Source organism: Erpetoichthys calabaricus, chromosome 13 (genome assembly GCF_900747795.2).
Source record: "Erpetoichthys calabaricus chromosome 13, fErpCal1.3, whole genome shotgun sequence".
Classification (NCBI taxonomy): Eukaryota; Metazoa; Chordata; class Cladistia; order Polypteriformes; family Polypteridae; genus Erpetoichthys; species Erpetoichthys calabaricus.
The window spans coordinates 48,111,796-48,129,294 of record NC_041406.2 but is presented as its reverse complement, the minus strand read 5'-3'; the positions used below and the strand labels follow the sequence as shown (position 1 = coordinate 48,129,294).

Here is a 17,499-nt window from a genome sequence, read left to right as displayed (position 1 = left end):
CTTCTGCAGAGTAGGGTTGAGATGGGGGGTGGTTTCAATGCATCTCAGTAGCTCATACAACCCATCAACAGCAACTCATAACCCAATAAGATTGAGAAACACTGTTTCGAGGTATGACACAACAATCTCCATATACCTGGATTTGGGGATTTTCTGTCAATATTCTCAAGATCTGTTTTGTTGGATTGAGAACGTCGAAGGATAGCTACTTTCATGTCTGTACAGAGGTGTATGATTGGGTTCAACTCTGGTCTCTGTCTGGGTCATTAAAGGATACTCAAAGAATTGTCCCAAATTCACTCTTGCGTTGTCTCTGATCATGGTCCTATTGGGAGGTGAACCTTGAGCCCAGTCTGAGGTCCAGACAAGGCTTTCATTAAAGACACCTCTGTATTTTGCTCTGTTTAGCTTTCCCAAGACCCTGCCTAGCCTTCCTGTCACCACCATGTTTCACCATTGGAATGGTATTTCGCAGGTGATGAGCGATAGTTTCCTCAAGACAAGATGCTTAGAATTAAGACCAGAGCAGTTCAATCTTGGTTTCAGCAGAGCAGTGAATATTATTTTTCACAGTCTCAAGAGTACTTTAAGTGTTTTTTCCAACTTCTTTCATGTCTTTTACTGAGTAGAGGCTTCTGTCTGTTCACTCTTATCAGTGCAGTGATGTAATGATGGTCCAACACAGGTTCTATAGAGATGAACCAGAGTGACCATCGGGATGTTGGTCACTTTTTTTTTTTTTTTACACCAAGGCTCTTCTCTCCCAGTTGTGCAGTTTGGCTAGGTGGCCAGCTCTAAGAAGAGTCAAGGATGTCCCAAACTTCTTTCATTTAAGTATTATGGAGACCACTGGAAACCTCCAATTCTGCAGATTTTTTTTGTAGCCTTTCCAAGGACTGCGCCTTGAAATAATTCTGTCTCTAAGCTATGCAGAAAATTAATTCGGTCTTATGTCTTAATTTTTGTTCAACTGGTGGACTCTCTATAGACAGGTGTGTGCCTTTTCTAATTTCATGTCCAATCAATTGAATTGACCATAGGTGGATTACAAACAAGGTATAGAAATATTGCAAGAATTAGCTATAGCATGGGATGCACCAGAGCCAAATTTCTAGTGTCATATCACAGGGTCTGAACATTTGAGTCAATGTGATACTTCAGTTTATTTTTAGTACATTTGTAAACATTTTTAAAATTCATATATAAATTGTTGGTTGTGTATATTAAAATAATGAATGTATACTGAATAGTGTATATTGGAATATTGAGTGCTGGTTGATCAAGGGAAAAAAAAAAGAATTTAAAAGATTTTAGAGTAAGGCTATAATATAACAAAATGTGAAAAAGGAATGTGTCTGTTTTTTATCACTTCCACAGCAGTTTAACACTGCATTTACTTTCACCATAGGATAAAGTTAAAATAAGTAACATTTAGTACAGTATGTTATGAATGTGATATATTTTTCAAAAAGCATCTGCTGGTAGAGGGCCAGTGACAATCTACACTTGTTTTCTACAATCAGGGTTTTAACAACAAACAAATCTGCTTATTATCATACTGAAAGGAGTGAATCAAGTTCAATTGACCATGTTGTGAGTATGCCGCTGGGCATTTTCTACGATTAGTGGGGGTGTATCAGGCACATTTCATAAGGAACAGACAGACACTGGATATATTGGAGTGAGTCAATCCCTTGGCTAACCTGGGAGCATCTAGATGTTTCTTAGAATTACCTGGATATTTTTGCCAATAAAAACAGTGTCCTAGTTTGCCACACTTAACATACAGAAATCACAATGCTAATTAGAAAAAGCAAATCCAAAATGAAGTTATTTTTCAGGTTGCTGGAAGTGGTCTAATATTATGGTTCACATGCTTTTTGTTTGATTACTCACAAGTGGTCTCAAAAATTCTGATTTACTTGGATTGTGGAATAGAAAAAAATAAATCACTCAGATGACTAATGCAGGTTTTATGTGAGCCTCTTATAAAGAGTTCAAGTGACATTATTGCTTATCCAAAAGCCCAAAAGGAAACATGAATTAAAAACAAATCTAACTTGAATGTCAGAGGTTTTTTTGCCTCATTACATGGGAAAAGAATCTGTATTTGCACATTAACAAATATGCAACTTTCAGAAATGTCCTGTTTAACATCTGGTACTATGCCCCACACACAATGGTCCAGGGACAGTTGGCCTCAGAGTAGTCCTTTGCCAATTAACCAAATGCCACTTTAGCTATCAGAGGCACATGTAGTGCTGTGAAAAAGCACCCTTCATCATTCCCTCTGTTGTTGCCAATTAGAACACTGGAACATAATATTGAAAGGTTTTTGCTCCCATTAATTTATCTATGATGCATGTTAAGCTTACTGCTCTATATCTCATTGGATTGGCTTGATTATCTTTTTCATATGGTAGGGACAACATTTGCAAAGAAACATTAACCTGATTTCATTTTAACATGAACATCAAGCTTAAAAACATACTTTTTGTCAAAATAAAACTGTGAATGTATAAAATTAAACTTAAATTAATTAGACACAAGCACAGGTGGTTCAGCTATAGAATATAAAAGAATTGGCTCAATAAAAAAGTTCAATAGTTATAAAAGACTGTATATCAAACTAAGAACACATATGATAAACACATTGACCTTTTTAGATTCAGGTGATGTCAAAGAAAAAGTTAAATGCTATAACAAAAATAAGTACATGCCAAGATATATAAGACTTGCAAATCAAGAATTAAACAAAATGACCATCTAACCCATGATGATCATTTTCTGCGATTTATGCGAGAGCTAATGAAACTACTCAATAGGTCTGCTACTAGTAAAAACTGGGAATGAGGGCAATAGTTTTTAAGGATCCTAGTTCCCCTACAGATCACACCCCTACACATAATTATAATCCAAGTGAAATTTTTCTCAGATGATGAATAGATTTACTTACTTCACTGCAAGATGCAACTGCCCTATGAAGAGGAGTCAACCATTTGTTGTCTTTGGCATTTACTCGAGCCCCTGAAAGTAAAGTGTGAGTTAATTTTTTTCCATAAAACTAAGCTGACAGAGAACAAATTTGTATGTGAATTTTGACAATTTTCAGTGCAGCTTTTCAGTTTTTCTAAGTAACAATTTTTCAGTTAGAAAAACTATGTAAAGGTTATATATACACAAGCACACAAAGATACTAGACAAAATGTTTTGGTTCTATATCCTTCATTTGATCTGCAACTGAAAAGGAACAAAAAAGATTACAAATACAGGAATGGAAAATGGGATAATGTTGTCTTGGTATGATTGCATTTGCCAATGCTCCTTTTGGGTGCATCACACTGGCAAATATAAACTCATCTTTACTTGGGGATTTGCAATTCTGTGCCACATTTTTACCTTTGTTGGTGTAGTGCATAGCAACTAATTCTAAACCGATTAACCATCTAACATTCAGCTTTGTTTGGTTAAAGGCACTCTGTGTGATCTAACATTTGGCTATGATGTCAGCCTGATCCATGAAGGTCAGCAAAAAGTTATTTAATTGGAATTATGTCTCATATCCTTAGGGGAGACACACTTGTCATGTCCTCATCATCTAAAAATCTAAACCATCAGCATATCCAGTTTACAAATGTACAATATATATTTTTGCTGCAAATGAAAATTCCATTTGTGTCAAATGAATGAATATCCCCTGATAGAATTCTTCATATGTTTTGTTATCACCCATTGACATTTGCTTTCTGGTCTGCCATTTCTGATTTTTGTTTTGTCTGTTATTTTTTTTTTTCTCACATTCCATTTTTTCCACACATTTCTCCCCATGGACATCTTCCCCTTAGTCCTATTCAGCACGGGCTATTATGTCTGGACAAAATCGGCACTGGCCTACCACTGGAAATTCATCGATTTGCTTTTCTTTACTGTGCAAATTTTCTTTCTTTAAATTTAGTTCTGCTTGAACCTTTTACTACGCAGATCAATGGATCTTCTGCCACCCAACATTGATGTGGCAGTCTGAAGTGTGACTGGTCCAGAATAGGCGGCCAGTGGTCAGTGTTACAATCTTGATTTCTAATTTCCATGTCTACAGTGTTTATGCTTTTACTTACCCCACACCAACCTTCTATGCATTCAGCACCTCTCAATCAATTGGTCAGGGACTGCTATCCCTGAAACTCTTGATAACCTATTTTACTGGCTTGGTTTACGCTAGAGTAGTAAGGTGAAGTAAGGGTCCCAGTGGGTGGGTTTAGCTTTTCAGTTGTGAGAATAGATCAGAATAGGAGCAGAAATTGGCCAGTAGAGAAGATAAAGGATAAAATTAATTATTTTAGTGTATTCAAATAGAGAAAGATCAGTGTAACTAGGGATAGCATGATCAAGGGATGTATAGTGCTCTACAATAGCCTTAGAAAGGTCTTTGATCTTAACAGGCACAGAATGAAGTACAAGAATAAAATGGAGATGATCAAAGAAAATGATATTCTCTGCAATAGCTAATCTGATCCCACTTTGGGAAACTATTTTTTCTGTAATAGGATAATGTCTCTTACCCTAAAAAGAGATGACAATGATGGAAGTTTCCAAATCCCACCATATTTGGAGCAATACCTTTAGTAACAAATACAGTAAATATGTATATGCTGAATAATAAAGCTTAAAGGTGACAAAAAAGTATTTTTAATTTAAAGGAATGAATTCTATAAATGCAAAATTTACCTGATAATATAAGGAGTTCAATAATTTCAGCATCTCCCAGATAGGCTGCAGCATGTAAGGGAGTTCTTTTTTCATTGTCCTGCAAAAACAATTAAAATCAAACCATTGTTTTAATTGAAGCTGATGAGCAACTACAGTACCAGGGGCCTCATGTATAAACGGTGTGTACACATGAAAATGTTGAGTACACCTGCTTCCACACTAACTTCGAGATGTATAAAAACTCAACTTGGCATAAAGCCACAGACATTTTCATAGCAGCCTCCCCCCTCGTGTACACAAGTTTTTGCTTGGTTTTGCAAAATGGTGGCACCCAGCGTCAAAGCAGTGGTACTGTTTCTGTGGTCTGCTTTTTTTTTTTTTTAGATTCACATGCGGGTTTTATCAAATACATCAAAAAAAAATACATCAAAATTAACTGTATATTGTTTATTAATTTAACTCACTTGATTATAATTATTCTGTAACAATATAATGGTGCACTTAACTGCCAAACTATTCCAACTACCAAGGCTGTTTTATTGTTGTTAGAAGACATCGCAAATGGAAGAATTAGAAGAGAGTGCATGTTTATAGATGATGAAAACTGGCTTCTAAGTTGATTTTGATTTCTAAGAGCTATCATCTTGGAGCTGTGTGCTGAACTGGCACTGGCTTTACAAAGGCAGACTTACAGGAATTGTGCTCTACCTGCTACTTTGCAAGTTCTATCCGCTCTCGGGTTTTTAGCCACAGAAGCTTTTCAACTTGAACTTGCTGAATGCTTGGGTATTTCTCAGTCATCACTGAGTCATGCCATGCCAACTGTATAGGATAATATTACACGCTTGTCATTCAAATATGTAAGATTTCCTTACACTGTGGCTGAATTGGGAAACTTCAAAGAGTAATTCACATCGACATCCAGTTTTCCAAATGTAATCGGAACGGTCTGCTGCACGCACATTGCTATTGTAATGGCACGAAACAAGTTACATCAGCCAGGGATGAATCACCAAATGAATGAGCTGGCATTACATCATATATAGCAGGACTGCCTATAAAAACGGCAGCTCCGTACAGTCACAGGTGCTTTTTCCAACTAGTGCGGCAAAAGGCAAACAGTCCTTTTAAGGATGAAGAGCACAACATCAATCAATTTTTTTTTTCTATGTAAATAGGAAACATTCCCACTGTATTAATTTGTTACTCTGTAGTCCACAGAATGTGTGTCACATTGTGCAAGCATCTAGTGTGCTGCATATAATAATGTGGCACACAATCGTGGCTTACCTGTCCCTGAAGAGACGCTGTATGATGGACCTGACCCACCAAATTATCAGTCAAATCAGACAGCGTTATAACTTGAATATAATTATCAGAATGAAAAAAGGTAATCAGATGCAGCATTTATTTTTTAACCAATTCATTTAATTTGTGGTCAATATCACATAGTGCAGCCCTTATATTCCTTTGTTTATTGGCCACATCTCTGAAAGCATTCAATATTGCATTCTGAGACTCAGAACAGCGTCAGTCTACATATGACCAGATGGTCGCCAAGCAGTTTCCAAGGCAGAGGTGTATGTGTAGCCAGCGCCCGAAGATGATCTCTGCACAGCAGCACAATCACCACCTGACCATCACATGGGGGTCAGCTTTTGTAATACTGTCTGAAATGGAATAAGCAAATGGCAGGCTGCTACTGGCATTTACACATTGACTGTAATATCTGACCACTTTTTTTTTTTATTTCGGGTACTGTGCGACTTCCTGAACTTGAACTTTCGAGTGTCTCCACCACACTTTTGTTGCTTATAACACTGCTTAAGCTTACATCTCTCTGACTGGGACTTATGAAGTGGAAGTGCATGTAAGTTGGCTTACACGCTGTTTTTTTGCATACACACATTTTGACTTTTGTCCATACACCATGTTTTAGTGTGAAGTCTACGCACAGTGTTATACATGAGGCCTCAGTACTTTCAATATTTTCAGAATATATGTGAATGAATATGTACAAACCATAAGAGGCTTAATTTCAGAACAGGATATGCATAATTACTTATTAGTTCAAATTGACTAAAACTCCCCATTTCCCTAGGCAAATTAACATAAAATGTACATTTTTATATTTCAAATAAACCAACAGAAAGTGGAAAATAATGACAATTTACTGTTTTAGTAAAACAGATGGGATAAAACATTTGCTTCTTCATCTAAAACAGTTATCAGTTTACTTACACTAATGCACCAGTTCACTGACAAAAGTCAAGTAGAAATGGCAAAGGGGAAATTATTGAGTCAAGAACAAGTTATGATAAAAAAAAACACCTTTGGTCTGACTCTTTGCTTTACTATAGAATGTTCTGTGCCAAATAAATCACTGAAACCCATTTGTGTGTGGATGATCTAAATTGATGCTGCATAGATACACTTTGGATGTCCTTATATTAAACAAAAAAAAAAAAAAGTGAAATATTGCAGTGATTCAAATGTGCCCTTTATATATAATCCTGTAGTGGCAGGGTGTTATACTATGTTAGCCATCGTGGAAGCAATGAGGACTCAGCAAAATTACACCTTTCATTGGCTAACTGAACAGATTTTACACTCCAGCCACTGTTTAAAAAAAAAAAAAAAAAAAAAACCACAAACAACTCACACTGTTTCACTCTGTTCACACAATGCATGCTCCCAAACTTTCCTCATTCATTTAGAAAAATGCACAAATACAAAATACAAAAATGCAATATGACAGAATTTTTTCATAATGCATTCCTAAGCATTTGGAATTTAGCCAAATTCTATTTTAATGAAGTGATAGGTTACCTAGACTTTAATGAAATGAGATTTAAAACATTACACAAATCAATTTGCAGAAAACCAAGCTACATTCATTTTCAAAAGCACCTCATCAAATAAGCAAAAAAATACAACTAAAAGAAGAGAGAATGACGATAATATATGCAAGACTGCAGTTAAATCAAAAAATAAAGATTTATCATGCTAATCATTCTGATGTTGTGTATATAAAAAAATCATTTATAAAACTTAATTGTCATAAGAAATCACTATGAGCTCAATCAGTGTTTTTTTAAAAATATATATAAGTCATTAATACGGGTAACTAGGCATTGGTCTTATAATTATCCAACCATTCATTCACTTTCTACACCCAGTAGTTATTTTTGGGGCATGGGAAGCCAGAGCCTATCCACCTATCCCTGCAAGCATCAGCTGCAGGAACAATACCTGGACAGGGTGGAGACACACACACACACACACACACACACATATTATATTCAATTATATGGTCAATATGCATGTAGGACCACCAATTCACCTAACTTGAATATCTTTGCACCTTGGGAGGAAAAAAAGAAAAGAGCATAAACCCAGAGAGAGAACATGCAAACTCCATACAGGGAGTACCTAGGATTTGAACTTCAGTCTGCTTGCTGTGAGGCAGCAGCACTGTAACTGCACCACATTACCATCTTAAAACCTTTGTCATGGAACACTACTTCACTCTGAAATGCTCCACTAGAAAGTAAACTGAATGCATGTGATATGTGTGATCTAATTACAAAAAACCACATGAAACCAGAAATTCTCGGGGCTCTTCTTCATTAAGAGAAATCTGCCTTTAGGCAAACTAGCTATGAGGAAATAACATGGGAATAGAACAGGAAGTATGCTGGGACAAAGGAATAAATGAGATGTGTGGGAGAGTCTGAAGAACATTACTGGATATAAAGCTGTCCACCTGCCGATATGTAGAAGAAAACAGTGACAGGGTTGCTAAAGGGCTGCCTACTAATACCCATGGAGGTCTACTGGGCATTCAATGCCGCAAAACAATAACAACCATCACCCTTCCACCAATGCTGTACCCTACTACTACAAATAACTAACTTCTTCAGGTAATTGGAGAGCCAAGGAGACCCCAGCAGGTAAAAGATTTAAAGCCTGATAGAATCAGCCCAAGTGTGCAGAAGATGTACGAAGAATAGCTACATGGAGTTCTTTATTATACTTTTAACATGAACTTGAGGTGTGGTTCCAGTTCCTAGGAATGGGCAATTAAAAGTCTTATATCACTGTTGAAATCTGGTTTTGATATTGCACATTGAGAAGAACTTAGAGAAGCTAGAATTTTTTTTTACTCACCTCACACATCCAGATTCAGGCAGTTTGCCTGTCTTAATTACAATTGGTTTCAGAAGATGATACCAGATAAACTGAGCCTTCTCAGTGTTGGACAAAGTAAACAGCACAGGTGTTAAGACACCATATAGCCTGTTTTGTCAGGGGGAAGCTGCAGTCAGCACAGGTACATGCATTTATGCTCTCCTGGATTAAGAACTACCTGACTAGCAGGCCACAGTTTCGACAGTTACAGGATTTTATGCGTCAAAGAGGACCCACAGAGAAAGTATTGGCTGCCTGAATCCAATATACCTCAGACTTTACTTCTAAGACTGAGTCGCATTATCTGCAAAAATTCTGTGATGATACAGAAATACTGGGGTGTATTGATAGAAAGCAGGAGAAAGACTACAGGATTTTTGTGGAGCAAAAATGGTAAGATGAAGGATACATGAAAAACCTACAAGTATCTGGAGTGTATCTGGACAACCTTCAAGTGATTACATTCCCTAGAAGAAGGGTCAGAGCTGTCTCTATATTTTGAAGAGGCTAAGGTCCTTTAGAGTATGCATGTCTCTGTTTCAGATGTTGTATCAAGTGTAATATTCTATGCAGTACTCTACCAGGATCAGACCAATGCTACAAGACATACAGTCAAACTCATATCAACAAGAAAGCCTAGCTCTGTCCAGAGAGTGCACCTGAACCTTATCGATGCCTTAATAGAGAGAACACTTTATAAACTGCAGATTAACATGGGCAATACACCATTAAGCCTCTGCAGGCTATTCAAGCTAAACAAAGGTGCATTTTCAGCAAGAAACATATCCAAATGATCTGCCACAGTTAGCACTACATACTGTAATTTTTGTCAACAGCTACTACATTCCATAATGAGGCCCTATTATGTTGGGGTGGAAATCGTGCTGATTTTTTACACTCTTAAAGGGTACAGAGTAATTGTTTGAGCTACATATTGACCTCCATCCTTTTTAATGTCACTCTTCTGTGGCATTTTTTGCAATTTCCTTTAGGACCAATACAATTTCTATGCATCTGTCTAGCTGTCAGTATTTGCTTCTCTATGACTATTAAAAAGGCATAAGGCGACTCTGAAAATTGCAGACATCAACTATACCCCATAGTTTGCTTTATGTGGCATGTATAAGGATCAGTTAAAGCAAGGAAAATAGCTGTGGTCCTAAATAAAAATATAGTTTGCTATGACCTGTGGCACTAATATGCATTATTAAATACACCAGATACCACATGCTCCCCTATTTCATTAAGTTTCAGTTGCACGGAATAATAAATTGATGCATTGAAGTTGCAAAGATAAAATTTATCACACCTTAATATGGGCTATGTAGTTATACTCTGAGATCAAAATAACTGATACTGCAAATTAATATTTGTTAATAAAAAGTGCTTTTATTCACTTTTTATATAACATATACACAAGTTTGTGTGACATAAAAAAACAAGATATATGCTGCAAGTTTGCAAGGGAGGAACAACAGAAGCTTTCAGACTATAAACCACAAACATGTAAAGCAGAAAATCTCTTCAGCAGCACTTGTGAATAACATAGCTTAGTTCAGTGATTCATCACTCATGTACACTGGTCATGTGAAATGCAAGACTTGAATAATCTGAAAGAATATTGTTTATCTGATGCGAAAGGAATTACAAAAAGCACAGTGAGCAAGGATTTCTAACATGTCAGTGAAAAATGAGATGCTGATGAAGAGGTTCTAGTGACATTTTGGATAGTGAACAGGAAAATAGGTTTCAGATGTACAGTATATTTTCTCTCTTTTCAAATATCTAGCCTTTTGGCAGCTGATACACTCCCACTAAGCAAGGCCAACAAAGAAATTGAAATGGAGCATCAAGCACCCTGTTCAATGAAGCTTTTTAAAGATAAAGCATAGACAAGCAATTTTCAATTACTAGGAATTCAGGGGCATATGCTCATTTCTCTTTGCACCCAAACAATGATTTATTATATACATCTCTAATTTATTTGTGTGAGATATCTATAATGCAAAAGGTAATTACAGGTATTTCTAATGAAACGTTCCCCAGAAGTCAGTTAGAAAAATCCTTTTATTTTAAATTATTATGCATTAAATATTTATTTTTGTAAAAATATATTTATACATTAGAGATATTTCCAATTTAAATACTGCTTAAATAAAATCTAATTTTAAATAATGCATTTTTAATTTGGCTGAATGTAATTAAGTCTAACCAAAGCAAAGACATGAAGACATTTATTCCGAACAGTATACTCTTTCAATTTCAAACATCTTTGCTGTAACATCAAACAATAAATCTTAAATATGGTCACTTACAGTGCATCCGGAAAGTATTCACAGCGCATCACTTTTTCCACATTTTGTTATGTTACAGGCTTATTCCAAAATGGATTAAACTCATTTTTTTCCTCAGAATTCTACACACAACACCCCATAATGACAATGTGAAAAAAGTTTGAGATTTTTGCAAATTTATTAAAAATAAAAAAATTGAGAAAGCACATGTACATAAGTCTGCGGTGGGATGGCACCCTGCCTGGGATTGGTTCCTGCCTTGTGCCCGGTGTTGGCTGGGATTGGCTCCAGCAGACTCCCATGACCCTGTGTTCTGATTCAGCGGGTTGGAAAATGGATGTACATAAGTATTCACAGCCTTTGCCATGAAGCTCAAAATTGAGCTCAGGTGCATCCTGTTTCCCCTGATCATCCTTGAGATGTTTCTGCAGCTTAATTGGAGTCCACCTGTGGTAAAGTCAGTTGATTGGACATGATTTGGACAGGCACACACCTGTCTACATTTGTGCTTGAAAGTTTGTGAACCCTTTAGAATTTTCTACATTTCTGCATAAATATGATCTAAAACATCACCAGATTTTCACTCAAGTCCTAAAAGTAGATAAAGAGAAACCAGTTAAACAAATGAGACAAAAATATTATACTTGGTCATTTATTTATTGAGGAAAATGATCGAATATTACATATTTGTGAGTGGCAAAAGTATGTGAACCTCTAGGATTAGCAGTTAGTTTGAAGGTGAAATTAGAGTCAGGTGTTTTCAATCAATGGGATGAGAATCAGGTGTGAGTGGGCTCCCTGTGTTATTTAAAGAACAGGGATCTATCAAAGTCTGCTCTTCACAACACATGTTTGTGGAAGTCTATCATGGCACGAACAAAGGAGATTTCTGAGGACCTCAGAAAAAGAATTGTTGATGCTCATCAGGCAGGAAAAGGTTACAAAACCATCTCTAAAGCGTTTGGACTCCACCAGTCCACAGTCAGACAGATTGTGTACAAATGGAGGAAATTCAAGACCATTGTTACCGTCCCCCAGGAGTGGTCAACCAACAAAGATCACTCCAAGAGCAAGGCGTGTAATAGTCGGCGAGGTCACAAAGGACCCCAGGGTAACTTCTAAGCAACTGAAGGCCTCTCTCACATTGGCTAATGTTCATGTTCATGAGTCCATCATCAGGAGAACACAGAACAACAATGGTGTGCATGGCAGGGTTGCAAGGAGAAAGCCACTGCTCTCCAAAAAAAACATTGCTGTTCGTCTGCAGTTTGCTAAAGATCACGTGGACAAACCAGAAGGCTACTGGAAGAATGTTTTGTGGATGGATGAGACCAAAATAGAACTTTTTGGTTTAAATAAAAAGTGTTATGTTTGGAGAAAGGAAAACACTGCATTCCAACATTCTGGGCCAGGACGGCTTGCCTTCATTGATAGAACAATGAATTCTGAATTATATCAGAGAAATCTAAAGGAAAATGTCAGGACATCTGTCCGTGAACTGAATCTCAAGAGAAAATGGGTCATGCAGCAAGACAACGACCCTAAGCACACAAGTCGTTCTACCAAAGAATGGTTAAAGAAGAATAAAGTTAATGTTTTGGAATGGCCAAGTCAAAGTCCTGACCTTAATCCAATCGAAATGTTGTGGAAGGACCTGATGCGAGCAGTTAATGTGAGGAAACCCACCAACATCCCAGAGTTGAAGCTGTTCTGTACGGAGGAATAGGCTAAAATTCCTCCAAGCCGGTGTGCAGGACTGATCAACAGTTACAGGAAACATTTATTTTCAGTTATTGCTGCAAAGGGGGGGGGGGGGGTCACACCAGATACTGAAAGCAAAGGTTCACATACTTTTGCCACTCACAAATATGTAATATTCGGTCATTTTCCTTAATAAATAAATGACCAAGTATAATATTTTTGTCTCACTTGTTTAACTGGTTTCTCTTTATCTACTTTTAGGACTTGAGTGAAAATCTGATGATGTTTTAGGTCATATTTTTGCAGAAATATAGAAAATTCTAAAGGGTTCACAAACTTTCAAGCACAACTGTATATAAGGTCCCACATTTGACAGTTCATGTCAAAGCACAAACCAAGCATGAAGTCAAAGAAATTGTCTGTAGACCTCCGAGACAGGATTGTCTCGAGGCACAAATCTGGGGAAAGTTACAGAAAAATGTCTGCTGATTTGAAGGTCCCAATGAGCACAGTGGCCTCCATCATCCGTAAGTGGAAGAAGTTCGAAACCACCAGGACTCTTCCTAGAGCTGGCTGGCCATCTAAACTGAGCGATCGGGGGAGAAGAGCCTTAGTCAGGGAGGTGACCAAGAACCCGATGGTCACTCTGTCAGAGCACCAGAGGTCCTCTGTGGAGAGAGGAGAACCTTCCAGAAGGACAACCATCTCTGAAGCAATCCACCAATCAGGCCTGTATGGTAGAGTGGCCAGACGGAAGCCACTCCTTAGTAAAAGGCACATGGCAGTCCGCCTGGAGTTTGCCAAAAGGCACCTGAAGGACTCTCGGACCATGAGAAAGAAAATTCTCTGGTCTGATGAGACAAAGATTGAACTCTTTGGTGTGAATGCCAGGCGTCACGTTTGGAGGAAACCAGGCACCGCTCATCACCAGGCCAATACCATCCCTACAGTGAAGCATAGTGGTGGCAGCATCATGCTGTGGGATGTTTTTTAGCGTCGGGGACTGGGAGACTAGTCAGGATAAACGGAAAGATGACTGCAGCAATGTACAGAGACATCATTGATGAAAACCTGCTCCAGAGCGCTCTTGACCTCAGACTGCGGTGACGGTTATCTTTCAGCAGGACAACCACCCTAGGCACACAGTCAAGATATCAAAGGAGTGGATTCAGGACAACTCTGTGAATGTCCTTGAGTGGCCCAGCCAGAGCCCAGACTTGAATCCGATTGAACATCTTTGGAGAGATCTTAAAGTGGCTGTGCACCAACGCTTCCCATCCAACCTGATGGAGCTTGAGAGGTGCTGCAAAGAGGAATGGGCGAAACTGGCCAAGGATAGGTGTGCCAAACTTGTGGCATCATATTCAAAAAGACTTGAGGCTGTAATTGCTGCCAAAGGTGCATCGACAAAGTATTGAGCAAAGGCTGTGAATACTTATGTACATGTGATTTGTCAGTTTTTTTTATTTTTAATAAATTTGCAAAAACCTCAAGTAAACTTTTTGTCATGTTGTCATTATGGGGTGTTGTTTGTAGAATTCTGAGGAAAAAAGTGAATTTAATCCATTTTGGAATAAGGCTGTAACATAACAAAATGTGGAAAAAGTGATGCGCTGTGAATACTTTCCGGATGCACTGTATATACACTACTCAAAACAACAACGGGAACACTTAAATCATACATCAGATCTCAATGAACTAAATATTCAAGTGGAAAAACATTACTGAGTAATACTGAGGTCTGGACTCAACATCAACATTACTTCACATCAAACCAAAAATTGAAATCACAGAATGATCCAACTTGCGTGAATTTCATCACGGCAACTCATAATGTGTTTCAGTAGAGTACACAGCCCCATGTGCCATTAAGCATTCCCAACATTGACTGGGCATGCTCCTGATGAGATGACAGATGGTGTCTTGGGGGTTTGAGGTTCTCCTCTCAGACCTGGATCAGATCATCAGTGAGCTCCTCAGAGGTTCTCAAATGGTTCCAGAACTAGGGAATGTGAAGGCCAGTCAATAGCATTAATACCTTCTTCATCCAGGAACTGCTTAAACATTCTGGCCACATGAGGCCAGGCAAGGTCCTGTACCTGTGCAAAGTCTGACAATGGCTCCGAGGATTTCATCCATGTACCTAACAGCACTCATGGTACCGTTGCCTAGCACTTGATCTCATCTGTGAAGACAGCAAGGTGCCAATGGCAGAGCTGGCAATTGTGTACTCTCTGACTCGAGCTACACAGTGATGGGCTGTTAACACAGGTCCCACTAGAGGACGTTGGACCCTCATGCCACCCTCATGGAGTCTGTTTCTGAAAGTATGGTCAGAAAAATGCACACCAGCAGCTAGCTGGAGGTCATTTTGTAGGGCACTGGCAGTGCTCTGCCTGTTCCTCCTCACACAAAGGAGCAGATACCGGTCCTGCTGCTGAGTTCATGCCTTTCTACAGACCTGCCCAGCTCTCCTCAAGTAATGGCCTGTCTCCTCGTATCTCTTCCATGCTCAAAACTGTGCTGGGAGATACAGCAAATCTTTTTGCAGTGGCACGTATGAATATGCCATCCTGGAGGAGTTGGACTACCTGTGCCACCTGAATCAGCTGCAGGTACTGCCTCATGCTACCAGTAGTAATAAGGACACTTGGAAAATGCAAAACTAGAGTAGAATCAGTAAGGAAGGATAATGACAGAACAATTGTCTGTGGCCACCACCAGCAAAACCATTCCCTTTTGGAGGGTTGTCTTGCCTCTTCAGTACACCTGTTGTCACTTTCATTAACACCAAAGCAGGTGTAGTTGATTCACAATTACTTATGCTTTCTAGCTGGACAGATTGATATCCCTGAAGCTCAATTAACTTGGTGTTAAGACTATGATGATTAACTAATTTTTATCACTGTATTATACCCTGACTCTAAATGAAACAACGTGCTACAAAAACAATTTGTTCTGGTTATACCTAAATTTAGTACAATGTTTTTGATCTTGTTTTACTGCTGCCTTTTAAGTCAATCTTAACATTCCCCAAGTAACAAAGCAACTCAGCTGGTCTTTAATATACTGATTTTTATGTGCATATTATTATTATTACTACTACAAATTAACAACACAAAAAAACAATTTTGAGCTGAATTGTAGATAATAAACTAATATGCACTCAAGGTTACAGAGGCATGAAAGTAAAAACAAGCTTACAAAATTCTGTAATTCAATTGCGTTTCTATTTATTTTCATAAAACACACTTCTACTTAAATGCCGTAATGTAAAAACATAAAAAATAACATGCAACGGAAAAAGAGCACAGACATACAGTTGAACCCCATGGGAAAGTCATCCTTATCCAAGGCAATTCAACTGTTGCTTTTCAAATCTTGCATCATTGCCACATATCTTCTCTAAGTAACTGCACTCTTTTTCAGCACACTTTTTCACTGCATTTGCAGTTAAAAAAAAAATACCAGATCACAGACAATTACCTGTGTAAAATCAGTGCAAGGAACTACACAGGCTAACTGTGAGGAAAATTACCACCTTTCTTATTAAGGGGTTGATTTTTAGCCACCTCTTTACTTCTGAAATTTAACTCTCAACATTATTTTTAAATTACAGTATTTTACAATCATGATTGTGCTGTTTAAGAAACATTACTTCCATATATGTGGTAAAACTGCCCTTTCGTTTCTTTTTCTCTTCTAGGGATTCAGCACAGCTATTGTGGCCAATATAGAAACAGAAATCTACATACAAAGTACGTTGTACAAAAGATACTTCTATAGATGTTATTACATGGGGCCAGATTCAGTGTCTAGCTGGGTCACAGTGCATTTATCTGCACTAAAGCAATACTTAGAGAGATTGGTTTCAGCAATCTTGTACAAGTTAGACTCGCTTATGTTAATCCAGTGCCAGAAAATCAATATAAATTTAAATTGCATCAGAAAATTAAACATAACAATTATATATTTTAATACATAAAATGTTTTGCAAATTTTACTTAGGTATCGTCTGAATTGCTTTGTCAGAAAACAAACCATGCACAGGTACTGGCTTTGTCATCTTTAGGAGCAATAATTTATACAGATGTAATGAGTAAATAAAAGCCCAGTGATAAATGCACTAAGAACATGGGACAGTAATATTCACAATCCGTTCAAACTGATTATTTTTTGTTTTCTTTACTGAAATGAGGGTCAGGGGTGTGGAGCCCTGTTCCATATCAATTCGTTTGAAAAAATTATTATTTTTCTTCCTGCTTGCAGTCCAGTTCTTATTATGGAGCCCCGTACGGTTTTCCTGGCATAAAGTTCAGTGAACTGTAAGGTGAGTGTTAAAAATCAGTGTACCGGAAGAGGAACTAGTTGGAAGACCACCGCTGCCGAAACGGTTCTTTTGAGGTGTCCTGAAACAAGTTTCAAACACAGGAGAAGTTACAAGAATGGCTTTATGGAATTTTCCACAAGAACGTGATATTCTGGAGTCAGTGGTAGAAATGTTAATAGAAAAAAAGGTAAGTTTAAAATCTAGTCAATAATGGCACTAAGTAAAAAAGACTGAAACTATTTTCTGGCTGTACTCATCCAGTTCTGGTTCACTAAA

At 37.8% G+C, this 17,499-nt stretch overlaps 1 protein-coding gene across 2 annotated transcripts in view; it reads right to left on the bottom strand.

Moving 5' to 3' along the window:
* ankrd28b (ankyrin repeat domain 28b) overlaps positions 1-17,499 on the bottom strand; it is a 167,833-nt gene that overhangs the window by 51,588 nt on the left and 98,746 nt on the right. For both annotated transcript variants that reach the window (XM_028818209.2, XM_028818208.2), the window contains exons 3-4: positions 4,726-4,804; positions 2,957-3,027 (exon numbers count right to left, since the gene is read on the bottom strand). In XM_028818209.2, coding sequence (XP_028674042.1) covers positions 2,957-3,027; positions 4,726-4,804 — 150 coding nt within the window. The remainder of the gene's footprint in view (positions 1-2,956; positions 3,028-4,725; positions 4,805-17,499) is intronic.